Here is a 22,807-nt window from a genome sequence, read left to right as displayed (position 1 = left end):
ATGATATACTATGTTGAAATGCATGGCTAATGTGAATCAAATTGAACCTCAGGATGTTCAGACTCAGAGACTGCTATTTTACAGGATGCCTTTTGGATCTTGTTCATTACAAGTTAGCATGCATTGTGGGGTATTTGTTTGTTTGTTTGTTTTGCAGTTGCATGCTCCAGGGGGTATAATGTTTGGCCATGAGGTAGTGGAGTTCTAGAGAATTAGATCATTTGGAAACATGAATGAGAGCCTATTTGGCAGAAGCACAGATGGGGTGTGACAAGGTTAAATACAAAGTTGAAGAAGATAAAGAGGAAACTTGGATGATTCCCCTTTTCTACTTCCCCTCATAGGAGTAACTAGGTGGCATGTCCTTCATCCTGCTCCTTCCTCTAGAACTCCCATGACTATTTCTGCCACAGGCACACCTTCCTGGCACTAGGATCTCAGAAATTGCTCATAAGGATGTGGGACAGTTTATCTGGTGGTCACAGTAAAATGCCATGGACTGTGAGACTTGATCAGGGAGATTTGATCCCTCAGCTCTGGGGCCTAGAAGTTAGAGATGTGCAGGTACAAGCAGTGTTGAGTTCTAGAGGTCTCTCTCATAGCTCAGAGGGAGCCATGTCTTTTGTAATCCCCATGGATTACATGGTCTTTTCTCCATCTATGTCTGTACCCCGAGTCTTCCTTCTTTCTTTAAAAATTCTTTACCTAGTTGATTGCTTGTTTGTTGGTTGGTTTGGGTATGCATGTTGAGAGAACATGTACACCGTGGGACATATGTGGAGATCAGAAGACAACTTTTGGAAGTCTGTTGTCTCTCTTCACTTTGTGGGCTCCTGGGATGAAACTGATGTCATCAGACTTGCTCAGTAATTTACTGAGCCATCTTTCTGGCCTGATTCCTCTTTCTGATAAGGTCATCAAATATAGTGGGTTAGGGTCCATTCCACTAGCTTTGTTTTTGTTTGTTCATTTGTTTTGGTGACCATCTGCAAAGTACCTGGCCCTAAATATACAGTCACATTCTGATGTACTGAGAGTTGAGTTGTAGGCTGAGAATTCAGACCAAGAAATGATATTCTTAGGAAGGAACATGGTGAATGGCCTTTTTAGAAGTCTGCTGCCACCTTTGAATCTACAAAACATCCAGAGACTCAAGCCTCATACAACTAACTGATTCTATCTGGCTGTTGAATGTGCCTGTGTGCATCGTCGAATGACATGCTAGTGAAGAATCTCGCCTTCAGTAAAGTGTGTATACAATGATAGTGAAATGGAGCACTAGTGTATGTGTATTTCCCTCACTGCCATTATGAAGTGAGTGTAAGATAGGTGTCACCGTCATTTATAAAATAGGAACCAAAGATATGGGAGGTTCATTACAGAACTTGGACCCATGTGGTTCAGTCCTGTGCATATTTTTCAAACCACTTGTTCAAGTATTTGGAACCAGAGGCTCCCAGGGTGGCTCTGGTGTATCAGATGGGTTGGTCACCCAAGGTTGTCCATTTGAAGCCTCCTCAGAAAGGTAGACTACTCCATCCCAACCACCAATCCTTATCCAAGACACTTGTATAGTACATGCAAGGAAATTTCTGTAGGAATTCAGTCATTATCCACATGCTTGATATTTGTGTATTTTCTTACTAGACAAAATTTATTTGTAATACCCTCGAGTCAGTGGAAGATTTTCTGTCATTTATGAACATATGCATAACCCCAAAACTCTTGTGCACAGTTGTGCCTAGGGTCTAACAGGGTGGCTTTCATCTTCTTGCTTTAGTGCTCTAATTATAAAAGTGCTTTTTACAGCCTGTTTGATGCCATGTTTTCCTATGTGGAGTTTTTGTGCTTCTGTTGATGGAAATGTCCATGAAACAGAAGCTGAGTGAAAGGTTAAAGAGGCCAAAGAGTGTAAGGTTAAAGAGGCCAATGAATGTCACTGTGGTGGTTCCAGTAAGAATGGCCTCTATAGGTTGACTGCTTAGTCATTAGAGAGTGGCACTGTTTGAAAGGGTTAGATGTGGCCTTGTTGGAGGAAATACTTTACTGAGGTGTGGTGGGTTTTGAGGTTTTAAAAGCCAATGCTGGGCCCAGGTGCACTCTGCCTGCCAGCAGATCAGAGATGTGGCTCTCAACTACTGCTCTGGCACCCTGCTGCTGTGCCTGCTGCTGTGCTCCTGCTGTGATGATAATGGACTTAAGCTTGGAACTCTAAGCAAGCCTCCAATTACATTTTTCTTTTATAAGAGTTGCCTTGGTAGAGGCTGAAGACATGGCTCAGCCATTAAGAGCACTGGAGGTGCTGAGTTTAATTCCCAGCAACCATATGGTAGCTAAGAACCACCTGTAATGGGATCTGATGCCCTCTTCTGCTGTGTCTGAAGACAACTACAGTGTACTCATACACATAAAATAAATAAATCTTATCTTTAAAAAAAATTGCCTTGGTCATGGTGTCTCTTCACAGCAATAGAACAGTGACTAAGACAGCCACCTTCAGGTAGTATAAGATTATATACTTCTAACATGGAGTAATATAAAGGAAACGATCTAAAGTTTCTACATAATATGCATTAGTGAATCAAAATTAGCATTCTGATATGCATTATTAGAATTTACATATGTCTAATTCATTGATCATCTCTTGGACATGGTTTTAATGCTCTAATAATTATAAAAACTGTTCTAATGCTATTTAACCATTGAGGAGTTTGACTCTGAATACTATAGGGGAAGTTTGCCCTGTTCCTTGGCCATTTGTACTGAATAGTTCTATGCTAACTTGATAAAAGCTAAAGACATCTGAGAGGAGAGAACCTCAGTTAAGAAAATGCCTACAGAAGATCAGGCTGTAGGCAAGCCTGTAGAGCATTAAGTTAATTAGTGATTAATGAGGGAGAGCCCTGCCCATTGTGAATGGTGCTGTCCTTGGGCATGTGGTCCTGGGTTCTATAAAAAAGGCTGAAGAAACCATGGGATACAAGCCAGTAAACAGCACCCCTCCATTGGTTTCTGCATCAGCTCCTGCCTCCAAGTTTCTTCCCTGTTTGAGTAGCAGCCCTGAATATCTTTGATAATGAACAATGCTGTAGAAGTATAAGCCAGATAATCCCCTTCTTCCCCAAGTTTGTTTGGTCACAGTATTTTATCACAGCAATACTAACTTTAAAAAAGATAGCCATGGTGTGACACTTAATACACATTAGATTATAAGCTTTTTTGAGTAATTATTTAAGACAATTAGTGTTTTAATTAAAGTAGTTAACTATTTCATGATGTCTCTCATCATTTATCAGGAATATCTTGAGAGTTTTGCATGTATTAATTATCTCAATCTACCCAATATCTCAGGGAATCACCATTATTGCTTCAATTTGATAGGTAGGAAAACTGAGGCACAGAGAGATTAGAATGTTTCCTAGGTTCTCCTGGAATCACCAGTGTTGCCCTTTAAACCCTAGGATCAAAGCTTGAATTGTGTGCTGCCCCTGTTGTCACAGTAAGAAAAGTGCTTTGCTTCTATGGACAAGCGCATACATAACATATGATACTTTATCCTTCAGTCATGTTAGACAGGACTCTAGTTAAAATGCTACATCGATTCACTGACCTTTCTCCTGTTATGAAATTAAATCTGATCTTTACCTGTTTTTCACTAGACATGGTATAAATTATTTTAACATTAATCACCTTTGTTTGATAGTTTTGTGGCTGACCTTGGTTTAGAGTAATCCTTTTTTGTTTTATAAGGTATGGTCTTTTTCTATATAGGTCTAGGCTTGCCTCAAAACTTGTGATCTTAATTGCATCTTCTTTCCAGTGTTTAGAACACAGGCTTGTGTCATTATATTGGATCAAAATGATCCTTTTGTCTGAGTTTGTCATATTCTAGACATCTTTTGAGGTTCTATTGTTTGACCTTCACAATAACCATGAGGCTCATAAGAAAACTGTCTCCTGTTCTTCTTTACAGAAAATCACTCTGCACCTCCTGACGTAACCACATACACCTCAGAACACTCTATACAAGTGGAAAGGCCGCAGGGCTCCACCACATCCCGGACAGCACCAAAGTATGGCAATGCTGAGCTCATGGAGACTGGGGATGGTATGTCTTATAGTGAGGCGCTTCCTCCCATGTGAACTTTGTACTCCTGTCCTTACTATGACTGTTCCTTCTCTTTCTGACTGAAGGAACTACTTGTGAATACTCATTGCTTGTCAGTTTCCTTAGGTACTGTTCTAGAAGGTGACCTAACCAAAAAAATGTAAATTATCTCCAAATTGTCTAAGAATTTCTCCTGATTAAAAAGAATGTAAATATTACACAATTTAGCCATGAGAAGAAATAGATTTAATGAGATATTGATGGTTTTGGTAATGTATAACTAATACTGGTTGAGTCATTAGAGTCTTTAAGAAATTCAGTATGCATTAAGACCTTGAATGCCTACTTCAGAAGGCAAAATGAAGTTAAATGAAAAAAACAAAATGATTTACATAGGGGTTGTTAATGCCTTAGGGTTTGGGAGAAGGAGTAATCTTTTCTTTTTTCTCTCAAAATTGGAAGTAAATTATCAGTGATTGTACAAAACACAGAGTCAAAGGCTTCTCTTCATTCTCATATTTTAAATCTTGGTGTTTTATAGTCACATTACTAGTTCTCAGTATTCAGTGCAAATCAGCACACCTCAGATTTAAACTTTCTGCTGTATTCTGCTTTAATTGTGTTAGAGTCTTGCTAGGGTCATAAAAGTTAGCATAGGATCTGGCAGTAAAATTACAGTTTTGTTTTTTTACTTTATGAAAGGTAGACAAAACAGTATCAACTTGCTGTAATACATGTTCCTTACAATGCTGTTAATGTTGCCATGGTAACTGGGTGGTTCACAATTAAATATCTTGCTCTGGCCATCTCTTTAACAAATGGCATGCTGTCCTCAGCATGGTTGGAGTCCTAATGCTACTTATACATAACTATCAATTAAAACTATAACCATTCCATTCCTTATAGAATTGGCTGTCCTTCCATCCTACTGCATTGGTGTTTGAAATCTGGCAAGTTTCAGAATTGGGTAGATTCTGTCTAAATCATGTCAGAGTTCGGTTTTCCCTTCTGAAATTGTGATGCCTGTGTTGTGTAGTCCAGTGCTTCACCGTATGTGCACTTTCACCTCAGAACCAGACCCTGGGAGTACTAACAGTCTCACCTAAGCTTCTAAACTTCTAGTCTTGGATTCATCAGAACCAAATTGATTTGGATCAAGTGATGAGAAGATACTGTGTTTAGATGTTGAGAATTATAGCTATTTTTCTATGTTTTCAGAGCTTTACTTATTTTTTGGCTCTGAAAGTAGACTTTAAAAATTCTTTTGAAGTAATGGAGGTACAGATCAGTGCTTAGACACGTGTGTAGCATGTATTAGGTTAGGCCTTATGATGTATTCCCATGACAGGAAACAAGAACATTGTTGGGGGAAATTGTCACAAATTCTCTTATTCCTTCCAGAGTTTGTTCATGTCCATGATGGTTCCTGTTTTTTAGGTGTACCAGTAAGTAGCCGGGTATCAGCAAAAATTCAGCAGCTTGTCAATACCCTTAAACGACCGAAGCGGCCACCATTACGGGAATTCTTTGTTGATGACTTTGAAGAATTGTTAGAAGGTAAGTATTTTTTTTCCTACCCCTTCTTTTATGAAGTCCTTGGCTCCTCGTACAGTGCTACATTTTATGCAAAGTGACTTTATTTTGTTAAGAGTGATAATCTAGCCTTCCCTCAGTAATAGAACTCTAAGTCACTGTAGGTTGCCATTCCAAATGCATATCTGAAAGGTCCACCAAGTGCTATGCAATTAGAGCTTTGAAGCCATCTGCCCCTCAGTATAGTGTGATGCTGTTTTGTGACTTAGGCCTCTTTATAAGGACTCGGTGCTGTGATATAACAGCAAAATGAAGTTATAGAGATTCTTGGCTCAAAACCAAAGTGCCCTTTTCTACACAAACTGATGAGACTGAAGAAACACAGTAGGGGCTCTGCCCCCTGCCTCAGTTAGAATGAATGTTGGGTGCTTCAACTAGACAACTTAAAATTGAAACAAAAGCGATCTGTTGTTGGATCAAACCCAAGTTTCTTATTTGTTAACTGAAGTTAAGAGTCAGCTGAGGGATGGAGAAACAGCTGACAGCTGGAATAAGTGCTTGGCGCAGGTGTGAGGATAGGATTTGAGACCCCTAGAGCTCTGCAGAGTGCAGTTTGGGAAAGTACAGATAGGGTCACCAGAGAGAGCTTCGGACTGAGACTAGCCTCATCTGGGAGTTCTGGATTTGACTGATAGACCCTGCCTCAATGAATAAAGTAGAGGAATGATGGAAGACAGTTTCTCACATCCACCTCCAGTTTCCAAATGCACACTCAGATGTATACACGACCACACACTCACACATACACATATGCACACCATGCAAATATACACATGAAAATTGAATAATATGGTAAAATGCAGCTGATTTTCCAGATAGCAGGTTGAAGTGATACCTCAAATTCTGAGAGAGAATGCTTTTCTAATAAAAGGGGAAATAATTTCAGTTTCATACCTATCTAAACTAAAAAACAAGGACTGTGTTCTTTGATGAGGCTTTTAGTCTTACTCTTGAAAGTACTTTTACCGTGCTTTTATTATTCTGAGTATTTGTAGATTTCTCGCTATATCTTGTCATTCAAGAGAAAAATCTAATGTAAGAACTGAGCCTTTTAGAGTTTCGAATACGGTGTGCTAACAATTAGAACTTTAAACCCATGCATTTAAATGTGAGACTCAAGGCATGTGGTTCGGTTTTGTCTGTTACCTACAAATGTTCTCACACCCACCTAAGTTCCCCATTATATGTTGCCTTGGAAATTGTAAAAACTCAATGCTTTTTTGTTATATCTATAGTGGTTTGATTTTAGAAAAGCATGTTTGCCATCAGCCTTAAGTATCAATCTCTTAGATTTCTTATAAACAACTAAAAAAATACTAAATGGATATCTTTTTCTTAAAAATATTGTATGTTTAAATGTATTTAGTTCAACAACCAGATCCAAACCAACCAAAGCCAGAGGGCGCCCAGATGCTGGCCACAAGAGGGGAGCAGTTGGGAGTCGTCACAAACTGGCCACCCTCTTTAGAAGCTGCACTACAACGATGGGGGACCATCTCCCCGAAGGCCCCCTGCCTGACCACCATGGACACAAATGGAAAGCCCCTGTACATCCTCACTTATGGTAATCCCATAATGCCACTCGTTCACTCTCTGACCTTTGCCTTCCCTGCACATACCGCTACTGAATGAACGGAGAGAAAACAATACACATCTTCTGGGTGGCTCATTTATACCTGTGTAGCCTTGTTTGTTTCTGGTTTAAAAGCAGATGAAAATTTAAAGACATTTTCCATTAAAAAATTGTGTTGATAGAGGAATTACTATTTTTCTATTTTTAAACTTAAAACCAGAAGTGGTTTTAAGTTTAAAATATATAAAGCTGTGATTGTAACTCTGCTATGTCACTTGATCTTGTTTTTTTAAATGAATACTTTTTTTAATGATTTTTTTATTAGGTACTTTCTTCATTTACATTTCCAGTGCTATCCCAAAAGTTCCCCATACCCTACCCCTGCCCTGCCCCCCTACCCACTCACTCCCACTTCTTGGCCCTGGCGTTCCCCTGTACTGGGACATATAAAGTTTGCAAGACCAAGGGGCCTCTCTTCCCAATGATGGCCAACTAGACCATCTTCTGCTACATATGTAGCTAGAGACACGAGCTCTGGGGTAGTTCATATTGTTGTTCCTCCTATAGGGTTGCAGAGCCCTTTAACTCCTTGGGTACTTTCTCTAGCTCCTCCATTGGGGGCCCTGTGCTCTATCCAATAGCTGACTGTGAGCATTCACTTCTGTGTTTGCTAGGCACCGGCATAGCCTCACAAGAGACAGCTATATCAGGGTTCTTTCAGCAAAATCTTGTTGGTGTATGCAATGGTGTCAGCGTTTGGAGGTGATTATGGGATGGATCCCCAGGTGTGGCAGCCTCTAGATGGATCATCCTTTGGTCTCAGCTCCAAACTTTGTCTCTGTAACTCCTTCCATGGGTGTTTTGTTCCCAATTCTAAGAAGGGGCAAAGTGACCACACTTTGGTCTTCGTTCTTCTTGAGTTTCATGTGTTTTGCAAATTGTATCTTGTGTATTCTAAGTTTCTGGGCTAATATCCACTTATCAGTGAGTACATATCATGTGAGTTCTTTTGTGATTGGGTTACCTCACTCTGGTTGACACCCTCCAGGTCCATCCATTTGCCTAGGAATTTCATAAATTCGTTGTTTTTAATAGCTGAGTAGTACTCCATTGTGTAAATGTGTACCACATTTTCTGTCATTTTATGCATTTTTGTTTCTATAAAAGTACCTATGGTATTGACTTGGGGAACGCCAGCGCCAAGAAGTGGGAGTGAGTGGGTAGGGGAGCAGGGTGGGGGGAGGGGGCGTGGTATATAGGAGGATTTCGGGATAGCATTTGAAATGTAAATGAAGTAAATACCTAATAAAAATTGGAAAAATGCATAAAATTAGTTAGAGCTGTGTGAATATCTATATCATTTGTATCTCTAGTATTGGAATAGGAAGAATACAACAATAAAAGAGACAGCATACCAGATTTTACAAAAGTAATGCTGACAGTTTACATAGTAGGAAGCTAGAAGTCTGCTGACTCTTGCGAGTCCAGAGGCTGCTGATTCTGGACCTGCGTTATTTTATGCCATTGTTTTTGCTCTGGTAGGGATTGAACTCAGGACCTTGTGCATGTCAGGCACACATACTGCCAGTGAGCTAATTCCTCCTCCTAAACTTTGCATCCTAATCTCTAGTGCAGCAAAGAAAAACTCCTTTCTAGTTCTCAGAGAAAGGGCATTTCACTTTCTGCTTATGTTCTTTTTATTCTCTTGGCTTGGTATCAGTATCAATGGTGACCATCCCTATTGGTTCTATTCAGACCCACAGCGGTCTCTGAACAACCTTACAAACATATCCATGATAATATCGGACCAGATTGCTTGGTATTTCTTCTGCATTATGTGCTACCATCCTGCATCTAAGTGGACTAACCTATCCCCAGACCTTGATCCTCATTTTGTCCCTCTGACAAAGTCTACCTCTACTCTCTCAGTGAGATCAGGCCCTTTGGGATTTCGACATCCAAAATTTACTTTTAGAATTGTGACTTTTCAAGCTTGGGAGATTTTAATCTTTTATTGAGATTCATGGCATTTGTGATTGTGTCTGATTGGCTCCACTTTGACATCTATCACTCAGAAACAATAAAATTTGGGTACACGGTACAGAAAGCCAGATAAATAGGTTTCCCTTAGTTCTTCTCCCAGCGTCCTTAACGTAGACTAAACTCTTGCACATAGCCTGATGCGCTAGAGAAGGGCCTTTCTATTAGATGCATCACCATGGAGAAAACAGATTACAGCTATTTTCATACTACTGGCTTCAGCTTCACAAAAACAATAAGCTTCACAGCTACAAGAACAAACGGCTCACTGTACTTCTGCATGGAGGACATTAGAAAGGGTTTGTTTTTAAACTTTGGCTTTGTTTTTATATTACAAACGTGTTGGATAATTTTGAGGAAAGAGCTTGAGTTTTACATCAGTCATCAAGTTTAAAAGCCAGATGCTGTGATAAGTAGGATTAGGCAGAGCCCAGCATTTGGAGAGTGGGGCCCCAGGGGCACCTGTGCATTTCAGGTACCAACATAGGGTTTGGGTTTAAGAGTATGTTAGGTTTGGAAGTATATATTTTACAGTCTCTATATTTGTGGCTACATTGAACACTTTAAAATAGAAAATATTATCTGTGATTTAGCATAAGCTTTGTTGTTGTTGATTTAAAGTATGCTCTTAGAAAAAGGTTTGTTTTTTTTGTTTGTTTTTTGGTTTTTTTGTTTTGTTTTGTTTTTTCGAGACAGGGTTTCTTTGTGTAGCCCTGGCTGTCCTGGAACTCACTCTGTAGACCAGGCTGGCCTCGAACTCAGAAATCTGCCTGCCTCTGCCTCCCAAGTGCTGGGATTAAAGGCGTGTGCCACCATGCCCGGCTAGAAAAAGGTTTTATTCAATCAAAAAGAGAAGACTTTTTCTGGGTGACCCTCATGCCTGTCCAAATTAATTGTGAAAGCTAATTATGTGCTTGGAATTGCTGCTGCTCTACACCTAATGACTCCAACACTTACCTGTCTGGGAACACAGACAGGCTTTGTGTTTGTCCCAGTAGCTGTGTGCATGCTGGTGACCTGCAATCTCTGACTAAGGTATATTAAGTTTGTGTTGTACAATGCTGCAGTACTCTGGCTTGGAAAATCAGAGTTGAATAAAAATGAGGCTTATCATGTAGATAAAACTGGAGCCCCTCAGTTGTTGACTCCTTTGACCTTTTGGTAAGGTTATGATAAGTATATGTGTCATACCTGTACCCAAAATGTAACTTCTGCTTATAAGTCACCTACATTTTGCTGTATTGCTTTTTGCTGTATTTAATATTATTTGTCAGTCATATGCTATGGGTCAATCTTCATCTTTGCTTTTAAAGAAAATATTAGAAAGTAAGATATTTTAAATGTAAGATATTTTTAAATCTAAGCTTGTTAGCTTATCAGTACATAATATAAAAGTATTGGCTAACACAGTGAATACTATACATGAGTATTATCTCTGTGGGAAACAAAAATAAATGAACCACAAATTGGTTGGTTATTTCTGAGAAAATACAGGGAGAACAAGGCTCATTGAATTTAAGTTCTAATGCCTGAGAAAACTGGTATAATTGAAGGACTATAGTATTTAAAGTCTTTAAGTTTCCCTTCAGCCCCCAAATTTAATTTTCTATTAAGTCCTGAGATAGCAGAATTCTCAGCTGAGCAATTTAGAACATCTACTAGAAAAGTTATAAAGGATTTGATACTTCAAGTTGGAATAGAAATTGGAAATATATGAAATAGGAATGCCATGATCTTAATTCTTGAAAATGTTCAATGCTACACAGTGCTTCCGTTTTCACTTCTCCATCTTCATCCACTTTCTCTTCTTTTGTTAGGATACTCATAAGCACATTTTTTCTTTTTTAAACTATATAAATGTTTCTGTTTTTCCTTTTATTTTAAAACATTTAATATCTGTCTTAGTCAGGGTTTCTATTCCTGCACAAACATCTTGACCAAGAAGCAAGTTGGGAAGGAAAGGGTTTATTCGGCTTATACTTCCATACTGCTGTTCATCACCAAGGAAGTCAGGACTGGAACTCAAGCAGGGCAGGAAGCAGGAGCTGATGCAGAGGCCATGGAGGGATGTTCCTTACTGGCTTGCCTCCCCTGGCGTGCTCAGCCTGCTCTCTTATAGAACCCAAGACTACCAGCCCAGAGATGGCACCACCCACAAGGGGCCTTTCCCCCTCGATCACTAATTGAGGAAATGCCTTACAGTTGGATCTCATGGAGGCATTTCCTCAACTGAAGCTCCTTTCTCTGTGATAACTCCAGCTGTGTCAAATTGACACAAAACTAGCCAGTACAATATCCATACATGCATGTAACTTATGTTGATCAAATCTATTTTCCATTCTTTACCTTTCAATTCTTCCCCTATCTCTACCACCTCTTTCTACTCACAACTTAATGTGCTCATTTTTTCTCCCAGCACCCACTGAGTCCATTTAGTGCTGTCTGTAGGGCAATCTCCTGGATCAAGGGTAGCTTTTCTGAATCCCTGAAGAAAACTGACTGTTCTGCCCCCAGCAACCATTAGTTGCCAGTACTTCCTCAGGTAGGGGGTGAGAACTCGTGAGCTCCTCCCCATCCATTCTGAGTTACTTCAAGTTTGTCAGGGATTTAGCTGCCTGAGTTAGGAATGTACCAGACAACCTCTCCATTCCAGCGAGGGGAAGTTGTTACTGGTAAGTCTCTCCAGTCCGTGCTCCAGTTTTATGGGTGATGTGCTCTAATGAGACTGTATCACCCCCTTCCATATCCATTCATGCCCTTTCTCTGCAGTTACTGTCTGTACAGCAGCCTAGATGTCATTCAAATCCAAGAAAAGCTGAAGGAAACAGTCTTTGTCAGCCATTCTGGAAGTGCTTATTCTCCTTGGATTTAAACTAGCACCTGCATTTACTCGGTTTCCTTTTTTCTGAAAACTACAAGATGTAAAAATACTAAGTATATTTCAAGAATTTTTGCTCAAAGTTTGGATTTTGTAGTTTTTTGAGACTCTATGTAAAACTAGTTTGTGTGTCAGTGTATAATGATATTAACTCCCAAGTGTCCTAGTCAAAAATGAAGTTGAAGCATTAGCAAACTGTATTAGTTTTAATTGATTGGATTGTTTATAACACATTGCTTTTTATTTTATTCAGTGACAAGAAAATGTAATTATTCAGCTAGAATAGTTTCCCAGTTTTGTTCACAGTAAGGAAGGTCTAAAGGCTTAAATTATTTATGAGGGAAAAAAACACCACTCCTGTATTGTTTCTTACCAACTGATGACCATTGATAGAGAAATGAACTCCCCAAGTGAGATATCAAATGACTTTAAAGATCTATGGGGTTGAGATGAGGAAGTTTGATGAAATCTTAACATCTAGTAATGAAATACTTCTGAGTTACGTTAAGCTGTAGACTGTGACTGTGGACTTAATTGATTCTTGCCTATGACATTGGTGAACCCGCACAAAAAAGCATTTAGCATATACTGAGAATCAAGAATTGTCAGGGAATAAGAGCAATGAAAAATAAAACATTCTCCTAGCTTGCTGTCTGCTAAGGGACAGACAAGTAGATGAATCCTGTGAATGGTGAATAACAGCCATATTAATTCAGGGAGCTCCGGTTCTAACAGGAAATAAAACAAATTCAGGTTTATGTTTTTGTTTTGTTTTCAAATTCAGGTTTGTTTGTTGAGTAAAAAATGTGTTATAAGCCAAAGGAATTTCTGTGTACCAGAAGTAATCTAGACATTGACTATTTTGAGACACAATTAGATTAATCTGCATTTTATTGCTTTTACATGAGTATACTGGCTAGAACCTTGATTTGTTTTGAAAGCTCTCAGTAGCTGAGTGTTTTTGACCATGCTATAAAATGCCTTCTGAATGCAAGAATGCTCCTTAGATTTGAAGTTGCTCTTATTCCACCTTATACTTTTCAGTATTACCAGGAAATGTATGAGTTCAGGATAAAGGCTTGAAATATGAAGGTCCTTCAGAGCTTGTTTTTGTTCTTAAATATAATTTGTGGAAAGTTTTCAAGAAGGAAAAAACACTATCTTAAGCCTAAATTTAAAACTTAACTTTTTTTTTACATATATATTCGACTTGGAAAAATTTTTCTAGAGCTCAGAATTTTAAAATTACAAAAATTTGCACTTTATCTAAGTTGCCGAGGTTCCTCTTCCAAATCTCAAATCCATGAGATTAGAAAGTGTGTACTCTGAGAAGTTTACAACTTGCAGGGAGTCGGGCTTTGAATGATCTGTCAGCTGTTTTTATACAGTTCGTGCTCATTGCAGTTACCCAAAATGGCACACATTTATAAGAGATGAATGTCACAGATAGAGCTTTGAGATCTCTCACTGCCCCTTCCCCTAACCCCCATGCTTAATGCAGTAGAAAGATGGCAGTTAAAAATTTCAGTAGCTTTACAGTAAGAGCTTAACACACCAAGAGAAATTTAAGTTTGTTAAGAGCTGGTTCTGATGATTCTCTGGTAGTATATTAGTTTTTAATATTTATTTTCTGTCCTTTTTTTTAAAGGCTTAAAATAAAAAACAAAAACATCAGTAAAGTTTGTGAGAGAAGATATTTCAAGACATTGTCCCTCCCACCCCCATGTCTGTATACTATTAATGGCTGTTACTAATTTGTGGGCTCCTGTCCCATCAACTCCTTCCCTGTCTTAGGCCACGTGTAAGGCAGGCTAAACCGGCTAAAATGAGAATTCCAATCCCATTTTCCTCTCCCTCTCCATCTCCCTTCCTCCTTTTCTTCTTTCCTCCCTCCCCATCTCCCTATATCTCTATCTCTCTGTCTCTCTCCCTCTGCTGTTTTTAAACCTCCAGTATTTCCGAGTGCACGTTCAGCTTTCAGTTTTATAGTCTTTTCATCCCTGTCCCCTTTTTGTCAGAGTCCTCCACATGATGCTTCCTTCCTACCACATACACTGAGCAGAACAGATTAATGACCTAGTTTAAAAATGCTAGTTTTATATTCACAGTTGAACATAGCTGAAAGTGCATGTATATATTGTCAAGTTGTTTTTATGTTTATGCTTTATATCAACAGGCAAACTATGGACAAGAAGTATGAAGGTTGCTTACAATATTCTACATAAATTAGGTACAAAGCAAGAACCTATGGTACGGCCTGGAGACAGGGTAAGTGAGGTTCAAATAACTAGAAAACCTCTATGTTATGATTCCAGAACTCAGCCTGTTCTTCCTCCTTGGTAGAGTAAGGTTGGACATAAAATGCAAGTAAGCGTTCTTTATGACCAGGTGCAACCATCTGATTGGAGAGTTTTCTATGTTCTGCTGTTTTGAATCAGCTTCCTCAGACATTGTGGCCCACTTTGTGGGAAGGAAATCACGTGGTAGTAGTCACCTGGGAGTATTACAAACTTACAACTGTCTCTTGTTTCTTCATGAGCCTACCCATCTGAAATTGTGCTAACAACACACACTGCCTTATGAAGGCAGATTCACATGAGATGTGGTCTCAAAAAATTAGTTTTTGTTAATATGCTTACACATACAAATATATACTCTTACTCTCTTTCCAACTTGTTCTAGCTGGTTTTCTTTTAAGCTATGTAGAAAAGAAATCATGTATTCCAGAACTTATTCTTTCTCCACCACCTTTCCTGTATTACAAAATACCCAGCATGGCTAAATTTAAGATACAGCTCCTGGCTTCATAACTACTACCAAGTATCCTTTTATGCTAGCCCATTTATCTTGGATATTAAATATGCTAGACTACCTTACCTAAATGTTCTTACCAAAATTAATAAGGCTACTTACAACATTTTTAAAGAATCCATTTGAAACTCAAAAAGTACAAAAATTATGCATATCTGCTAAACCTTTGGATTTATGTGCCTGTGAAAATACACCCACATGGTTTGTAAAGAGTTAACACCATAGGTGCAGCAACATGTTAGAGGGGCTTATGTGAAAATAAAAGCTGCATCCTGAAGAACACAGTAGGAATCCTATTAACCAACCAACGAAAGAACTCTTATCATACAGGAGACTTTGTAAAACCAGTGAGTTGACAATACTATTTGAGAGAGCACTAGGATAGGTTAAATGTTAAATTGGCTGTGTTGCAAACAGTCATGTAGCGCATACTGATGTTCAGAGAGTTTGCATGTAGGATGGCCATCCCAGAAGATACTGCTTAGTGAAGTGTCATAGCCATTCTAGTTTGCATGAGTACAATCTCTGATACTTTAATTATTATAACCCACCTAACACATTTCTCCTAATTTATATCTACACCAAAACTGTCTCAGTTCTTTAAAAAGGCATGGAGAAATTGGCTCAAATATTTATTACCTTTGAATATAAAGGAAACACATTTAGAACATGAAATATATACCAAAATTGTAAAAATATATCAAGAAATCTTTGTGTTAAATATATTAAGCACAAATTCCAGAGAACATAGCAAGGTATGAAAAGAGAAATATGGACAATGAAAAAGAATCCATAAGAGGAAAAACTTGAGGATATGGTCATATTGTTAGTGTTAGGAAACCTATTTAGAAATTATATCCAGTATTATGTGTGGTGGGTTATAATCTACTCTTAGACTGGTTAAACTGAGCAGGTTGGATAAACAAGGAAGACCAGGAGCAATTAAGTCCTTACAGTAGTAGGCAGTGAAAATATGCACGTTCAGCATTAAAAGACTGATGTTGAAATTATGCCAGGTAGTGCATGTGATATATCATGCTTCTGTAAGCTCTGTCATTTGACTGTTACCAGGACAATTAGGAGCAGTTTGTTACTGCTTTTTCTTCTTCTCATAGAAGGAACTATGACTTAGGCCAAAATTGCATATAAGATACTAGAATTAAAAAATAGCATCTGAATTCAGTCCAACTGGGTCTATCTCCTAAGCATTTGCCCAGACACCTAGTAAAGAATTATATAAACATTTAACTTTAGTTGTAAGAACGTTGTCAGAATATGCAGAGTTATTCATTTAGACAAACAGTAAAAACAGTAAAATCACATATACTGTGTACACTGGTTTGGGGTTGTTTATTTGTTTGTTTGTTTTGCTTTTGTTTTTTGTTGTTTTGTTGTTTTGTTTTTTTGGGGGGGGTTGTATATGAAAATTATGTGGCTGTGGAACACAAGCAGACAATAGAATGAGATTCTGTCTGGTACGGGAAGATAGCTGGCAGCTGTTAATACTTCCCTTCCTTTTAAGTTGAAGAAAAAGTATGGGGTACTTATTAAAATATCTGTTATTCTCTTTACATAAAACATTTTTTCTTAGCATCCATCACTTTTGAGATAGAGTCTTGCTCTGTAGCCTGTGGTCACTCTTAATTTATAGTCCATAGTCAGCCTCCTAAGTACTGATTTTACTGGCCTGCCTGTCCACCCTGTTGGGAACCTGAAAATTTCATCCTGCTGTCCATGGAAGTATAAATCCTGCTGTTGACTCAGCTCTGTGTCTTGCTCATCTCCAGGTGGCGCTAGTGTTCCCCAACAATGACCCTGCTGCTTTCATGGTGGCCTTCTATGGTTGCTTGCTGGCTGAAGTTGTTCCTGTCCCCATTGAAGTGCCACTCACAAGAAAGGTAAAGAACTCACTGTTCATTAAGCTCTATTAGAGGGAAGTGTCAGGCTCCATGACTGGGTGAGAATGTGTAGACTACAGTTTTGTAAATTACTTTTTATCTTTGCTGTGCAAGTTCAGTGACATGTTCTTGCTGTCTCTAACGCTCAGCCCAGATTTTCATTAGTTGCATTTATTTGTGAGAACAGTTATTCACACATACACAGCATGTCTGTCTCATCTGCAGGTGTGCTCCTCCTTAAGGTGAAGCTTCAGTTTATTTGGTAGCATAGCATGGCCCTGTCTTATCTGAATCTATTAAGAACCATTTTCTCATTCCTTAGTATCATTGCTTAGAAAGCCAGGTACATGATAGCTCTTTTAGTCTCTCTTTATTATGGGTGGCAATTCTGGCTTGTGTTTAGTTGTTTTGACCTTGTCAAGTCCTGGTTCTGATTGGTCATATCTTATTTTCAAATTAAGATGTCTAAACTTGCTCTTATCTTTATTGTATATTCTAACTGTGGGGCCAGTAAGTAGCTAGTATTGTATAATTATGTAATCACCAGCCTTATTAGCAGCCCCTAGTAGATTTGCTGTGTGTAGTCCCCAGGGCTGCAGAAGCTTTGCTGCTGGTGTTTGTAGGGATCTCTACCCCATTTCTCAGGATCTTGTCCTCACCTGTTTGTTCACCTGTTTGATAAGAAAACCATGCCAGCAGGTGTGAGGTAACCTCACTGTGGTTTTAATTTGTGTTTCCCTAACAGTTGTGCTGAACTTTCTTTCCTGCCTGTACATGTAGAACATAGCAGCCTGTTGGCCTGTGCAGTTTTCTTACTTTTACCTGACTCTTCTCCCTGGGTACAAGTAAGATAACAGGATTATATGAGTAAATGAGGAGGAAGTATGGGAAGGCTAATCCTTGCATCCACCTGTTCAGTGGCCACTGGGGCTCCTTAAAGGTCCTACTGAACAGTCCTCGTTCTTAATCCTGAATTTGGTTGAATGCCTTAAGTAGCAGCTTGCTTTTATTTATTTAATTATAATCCTGGTAGTGAAAGGGAAACATCTAGGCAGTTTTATCAAGAGAAGTTGGTGACCCAACAGGAGAGAGGGACAAGAAAAAGCAGTCTCCAGCCTTGCCAGTGTACACCAGGAAAATGATTATCACCATCTTGTGGTATCTGAACCTGTATGTTTTTCTGTCAGCCAAGTGGATTTACTAACCTAAAAAGTAGGTTTGGCCAAGATGTCCTTGAGGAACAAAGGTTATCCACAAGTGTGGTAGTCTGGGTACAAAGGGCTAGCAACTGCAAAGACCCAGCCAGGCTGACAGTGTGAAGACTGTGTATGCCAGTGAGGGCAGGACAGAACACGCATACTGGGCCAGACCAACGTCCTGCTGTGACTTGAATGGCTGCATAATAGCCACTCAGGTCTGGTGCTGCCTGAGAATTTTTGTATGCTGTCAAGACTATCTGGCTTGCTCCAAAGAGCTCAAGTCATAGTTGATTGGTTGGTTGTGTTGGTAAATATTTCCAAAGTGGGCTATGTGGCACTTGCTCTAATCCTAGCAGTGGGTTAGGCTCAATGAGGCCAAAGTGAGCTACTGAATGAAACACTGCCTGGAAACAAACAAAAGAAAGCAACGTTTCAAATACCATTTCAGATGAACCTCTAGAGGGAATAATGTCAGAGTCTAGTATGTTTACCATTTTAGATGAACAGAATGGTATTTTGAGAGAGGCACTCAGTAGACCTGGGATCTCGAACTACAGGAATTGAGGGAGAAATAGCAGTAGAGCTGCAAAGGGCTACAAGGAGATGAGCAAGTGCTTGCCAGGGTGAGGAGGGTCTCCTCCAGAAAAGGACATCTTTTAGCTGAAGCATCCTTGTATGCATAGTATGGCAGGCACCTTGGATTCACTTTCTTAAATGCCAGTGTATGCTATGTGAGTGTTCCTTAAAGTATGTGGACACACAAATATGTGTGTGTATCCTATGCTGGGTTCCTTAGTTATAAACATTTTTAAGAATATGCACTGTATAGTGAGGAAAATTGATGGTGCCAGCATGATCAAAAACTTGTAGTTATTAACATTGGATGATCTACACATGAGAATGCTTTTTCTTATCTCTGTGTATGCTTGAAGGTTTCCATTATAAACACACCTAAAATTGATAATAGACAAGACATTAATTGACCTATCTCAGTTGTGATGAGGAAAATTTGATATGATGTCAGGAGTTACTGCCATAGAAGCCACACAGATGGATTTTCTAAACAGTAACATTATCTGTTATCCTTTTCTATCTTGGAGAAATTTTTGGAAATTCATAAGAATATTTAAATTCTAGTTTGGTCTAGCTTTTCTTAATCAAGGTGAAAGTTACAAACTTTGATTGGCTGCCCTTAATGTGGGGGTGGGAGTAATGGTGATACAACCTGCCTCTCCTCCCCTGTATGTGTCTACATGTCTGCTTTTACCTGAGAAAGAAACTACCTGTTAGCCATGCTTATTTTTAGGGGCAAGGTACTTGGCAAATGATGTCAAAGTCAGAGTATGTGTCTGGGAGGATTTAGCTCATTTCACATCCTAAAATACAGTGACTGTTTCACTGGTTTGGCCTCTCATCCAGTCAGATAGAGGCAGATACCTTTCTTGAGGCCACCTTGTAGACTATAGCAAGTCATTGCTGCTGTGTGACTTGTTATCCATTTATCTTGTTCTTGAGTCAGAAGCAGAGACTGTGAGAACCACTAAGTTCTTTTCTTGACCTTTGTTTTGATCTAATCTGTAGAGTTCATCACCTTATCCAGGTGTTGGTTGAATGTTCGATGTAGAAGGATGTAGATGAAGCTGGCTCTGGCATGTATGTTTGGTGTCACCCCATGGGGGATGTGAATGACCTAGCAGAGTTTGTCTGAAACTAATATGTAGCCCCTGGGGAGATACTTTGTACCCTAGAAGGTGCAATTAGAGACAGCATTGAATGCAGATGGCAGTCTTGACATGTTGGTCTTTCTGTTACATGGCCTTTGCCCTTTTATACTTCATGTCTTTCTTCCTTCTCCTTTTCTTCCTCCTCCTCCCCCTCCCGCCTTTCCCCTTCCCCCTCCTCTGCTTCCCCCTCTTCTGCTGCCATTCTCCTCTCTCACCTCCCCCACTTCTCATGTTATTTCTATTTTAAAAAATTCTCTCAGTACTGGGGATTGAGCTTACATGCTCACCAAATGATCTTTCATCTTAATTATGTTTTTAGCTTTTTAGGGGTCTATTTATATATACAAATTTGTTGTTTGGAGGTAATAAGTCTCTGTCTCTCTCTCTCTCTCACATACACACACACACACACACACACACACACACACACACACACTTGCACACATGTCTACATACTCAGAGTATAGGGAAGGGTGGACTCCTGGCTTTAGGTCCCAGATCAGAGTGTCATAACTTTTATCTCAGTATGCCACAGCAGTCCCTCCCTACTGGGAAACAGCTGTGGTGTATGCCTGACTCAACAAGGCATTCATAAGCTTGAGAAGCAGCCCAGTTTCTGCTGCTAAAAACCTACCTCTCCTACCTGCCTGCCTTACCTCCTCAGAGGAGTAGTATTTGATCTTGACTTTACTTAAAAACAGTATTGCAACAATAAATACTGTTGCAAATAAATACATCTGCAAAATGGGGACTGACCCCATCTAGTGAGGGCCATACCACCTCTCCCATTGCAGGGTTGTTTAAATTATGCAATTGGCTTGTTGGCTATTACCCTGAAACAATCCATATAAGGAGACTATAGCTTTTAAATCTACACTTGGAAAAGCATTATCTAAACACTTAGCAAACAACAGCTTTGAAATGTTAATGCTGATGAATACCTAGGTGACAGAACTTTGCCTTACCCAGTGATTTCCTGGGACAGACAGGTGGGAGATTCAACAAGCTAGTCATCCTGAAGGTTGTTCATAGAGTCAATGTGTGAGCTGGGTGTAGCCTGGACTCTTCTACACAATGATATGTTCTTAGTTCCACAAGTGCTGGGTACTCGGAGATTCTGATTTTACTTTTCAGTTCATCAGCATAGTGGAGGAGCTGAGGGGAGTAAAGTTGAATCTAGGTGTCTTGACTGCTTGTCTTGTTTTCATGAGAAGCAGGCTGAATACAGGGCAATAAAGCTAAACAGGGAGACAGCTCCTGAGGCTGTTGCAGACAAGGACAGCCCCATCTGTGACATCTGCTGAAAGGTGACATTCATTCCTGGCAGCTTGGTGTTTTCCTAGACTTTCTGTCCCTAGAGTTATCAGCCTGTAACCACAGCACATTTTAGTATGTGTTGGTTACTCCATTGATTCGTGATGTATGCCAGATGGGAAAGGTGATCCTGGTTGTCATTACTCTGAGTAAACATCCCTCTTGGTTCTGTACCCTATCAGGTGCGACATCTCTCTAACTAGTCTGAAAGTGTGAAATCAGATTGTGAGGTATTCATATGATAGATAATTTCTCTCCACAATAATGAAATCTTAGGATCATTGTCTTTGTTTAAAAATTTTATATATTTTGGCCATTTTCCCTCCCCCCTCCCCCCTCCCCCCAATCCTCTCAACCTCCCACCCACCCAGCTTTTTAAATGTGTGAGCTCTTTCAGTCAGTCTGGCTGGCGCTCTCTCTCTCTCTCTCTCTCTCTCACACACACACACACACACACAGGGTTGTGGGAGAAGGGTCATGGAGAGGGCAGTTAATTTCCACATACCCAAGATGAGGCAGTGCTTTGGGTATGAGTAAAGTTTTGTCTTAGATTTTTAACTTTCCTTGGTCACCTTTCAGGATGCAGGGAGCCAACAGATAGGTTTCTTGCTTGGAAGCTGTGGAGTAACTGTTGCCTTGACTAGTGATGCCTGTCACAAAGGACTGCCAAAAAGCCCAACAGGAGAGATCCCACAGTTCAAAGGTATGCCACAGAACCCCCAAGAACTTGCTTCCTATGTAGATCTTTCAGTTTACAGACTGGCCCTTCACTTGTGCAGGACTGTCCTATTGAGTCAGGACAGAATGTTTCTGATTTGTCATCATTTCTGATAATACAGATAACTCATAATCTATGGGGGTGACATGATATAGCTGCTGGTGTCTCGAACATTCTTAGTGGTACTGTCAATTTTACATATGGGAATGCCAGAGATTACATGTAGACTGAAGTGCTTGAAACCAAGCTGTGAAATAATGGATGAAGAAATTCTACAGACTCGTTTTAAGGGTCCTATTTACTTAAAAGAAATGTATGACTTATTTCCTAGGTTGGCCAAAGCTGCTATGGTTTGTCACAGAATCAAAACACCTCTCTAAACCTCCTCGGGATTGGTTTCCACACATCAAAGATGCAAATAATGACACAGCTTATATTGAGGTAAGTGGATGCCTTCCACAGAGGCTGGGAGTGTATTACTGAAAAAGATTGATTTCACCTCATTATACTAGTTGCAGTGTGGCTAGAACTCACACTGTCTCAATAACTAGAAGCTATTGAGAAATTTATTTATCAAAACCCCTTTCCATATTTTCTGTCTCGTTTCAGTATAAGACGTGTAAAGATGGAAGTGTTCTTGGTGTGACCGTGACGAGGATAGCGCTGCTGACACACTGTCAGGCACTTACACAGGCCTGCGGCTATACAGAAGGTGTGCATGGCCCTGAGACTCCTTGGAACTCGGTTTTTGGAGATGCCCCATTGACCAGGGATGCTTGATGGCAAACCGGCCTCTGTGTGGTTCCTACTGGGACCTATCAAAGTAGCATTCTGTTTGTGCCCATTGCCATCCATCAGTGTGTGACCTTACTAAGCAGTGGTTAGTGCTTCAGCTTGAACTGGTGAAATGTAGGCACAGGGACTGCAGCTGGAAGTCCACGGTGAGAATGT

General features: G+C 39.7%; 1 protein-coding gene across 6 annotated transcripts in view; it reads left to right on the top strand.

Annotated features, from left to right (window-relative positions):
* Window positions 1-22,807, top strand: part of Dip2c (DIP2 acetate--CoA ligase C (putative)) — a 404,339-nt gene that overhangs the window by 275,556 nt on the left and 105,976 nt on the right. For all 6 annotated transcript variants that reach the window (XM_029468564.2, XM_029468565.2, XM_029468563.2 and 3 more), the window contains 8 exons: window positions 3,974-4,108; window positions 5,546-5,665; window positions 7,068-7,265; window positions 14,369-14,460; window positions 16,791-16,901; window positions 21,718-21,841; window positions 22,188-22,297; window positions 22,466-22,568. In XM_029468564.2, coding sequence (XP_029324424.1) covers window positions 3,974-4,108; window positions 5,546-5,665; window positions 7,068-7,265; window positions 14,369-14,460; window positions 16,791-16,901; window positions 21,718-21,841; window positions 22,188-22,297; window positions 22,466-22,568 — 993 coding nt within the window. The remainder of the gene's footprint in view (window positions 1-3,973; window positions 4,109-5,545; window positions 5,666-7,067; window positions 7,266-14,368; window positions 14,461-16,790; window positions 16,902-21,717; window positions 21,842-22,187; window positions 22,298-22,465; window positions 22,569-22,807) is intronic.

This window comes from Mus caroli, unplaced genomic scaffold (genome assembly GCF_978045245.1).
Source record: "Mus caroli unplaced genomic scaffold, Mus_caroli_1 scaffold_15, whole genome shotgun sequence".
In the NCBI taxonomy this organism is placed as follows: Eukaryota; Metazoa; Chordata; class Mammalia; order Rodentia; family Muridae; genus Mus; species Mus caroli.
Note: the sequence above shows the minus strand (reverse complement) of the source record. Positions and strands in the feature narration are given on the sequence as shown.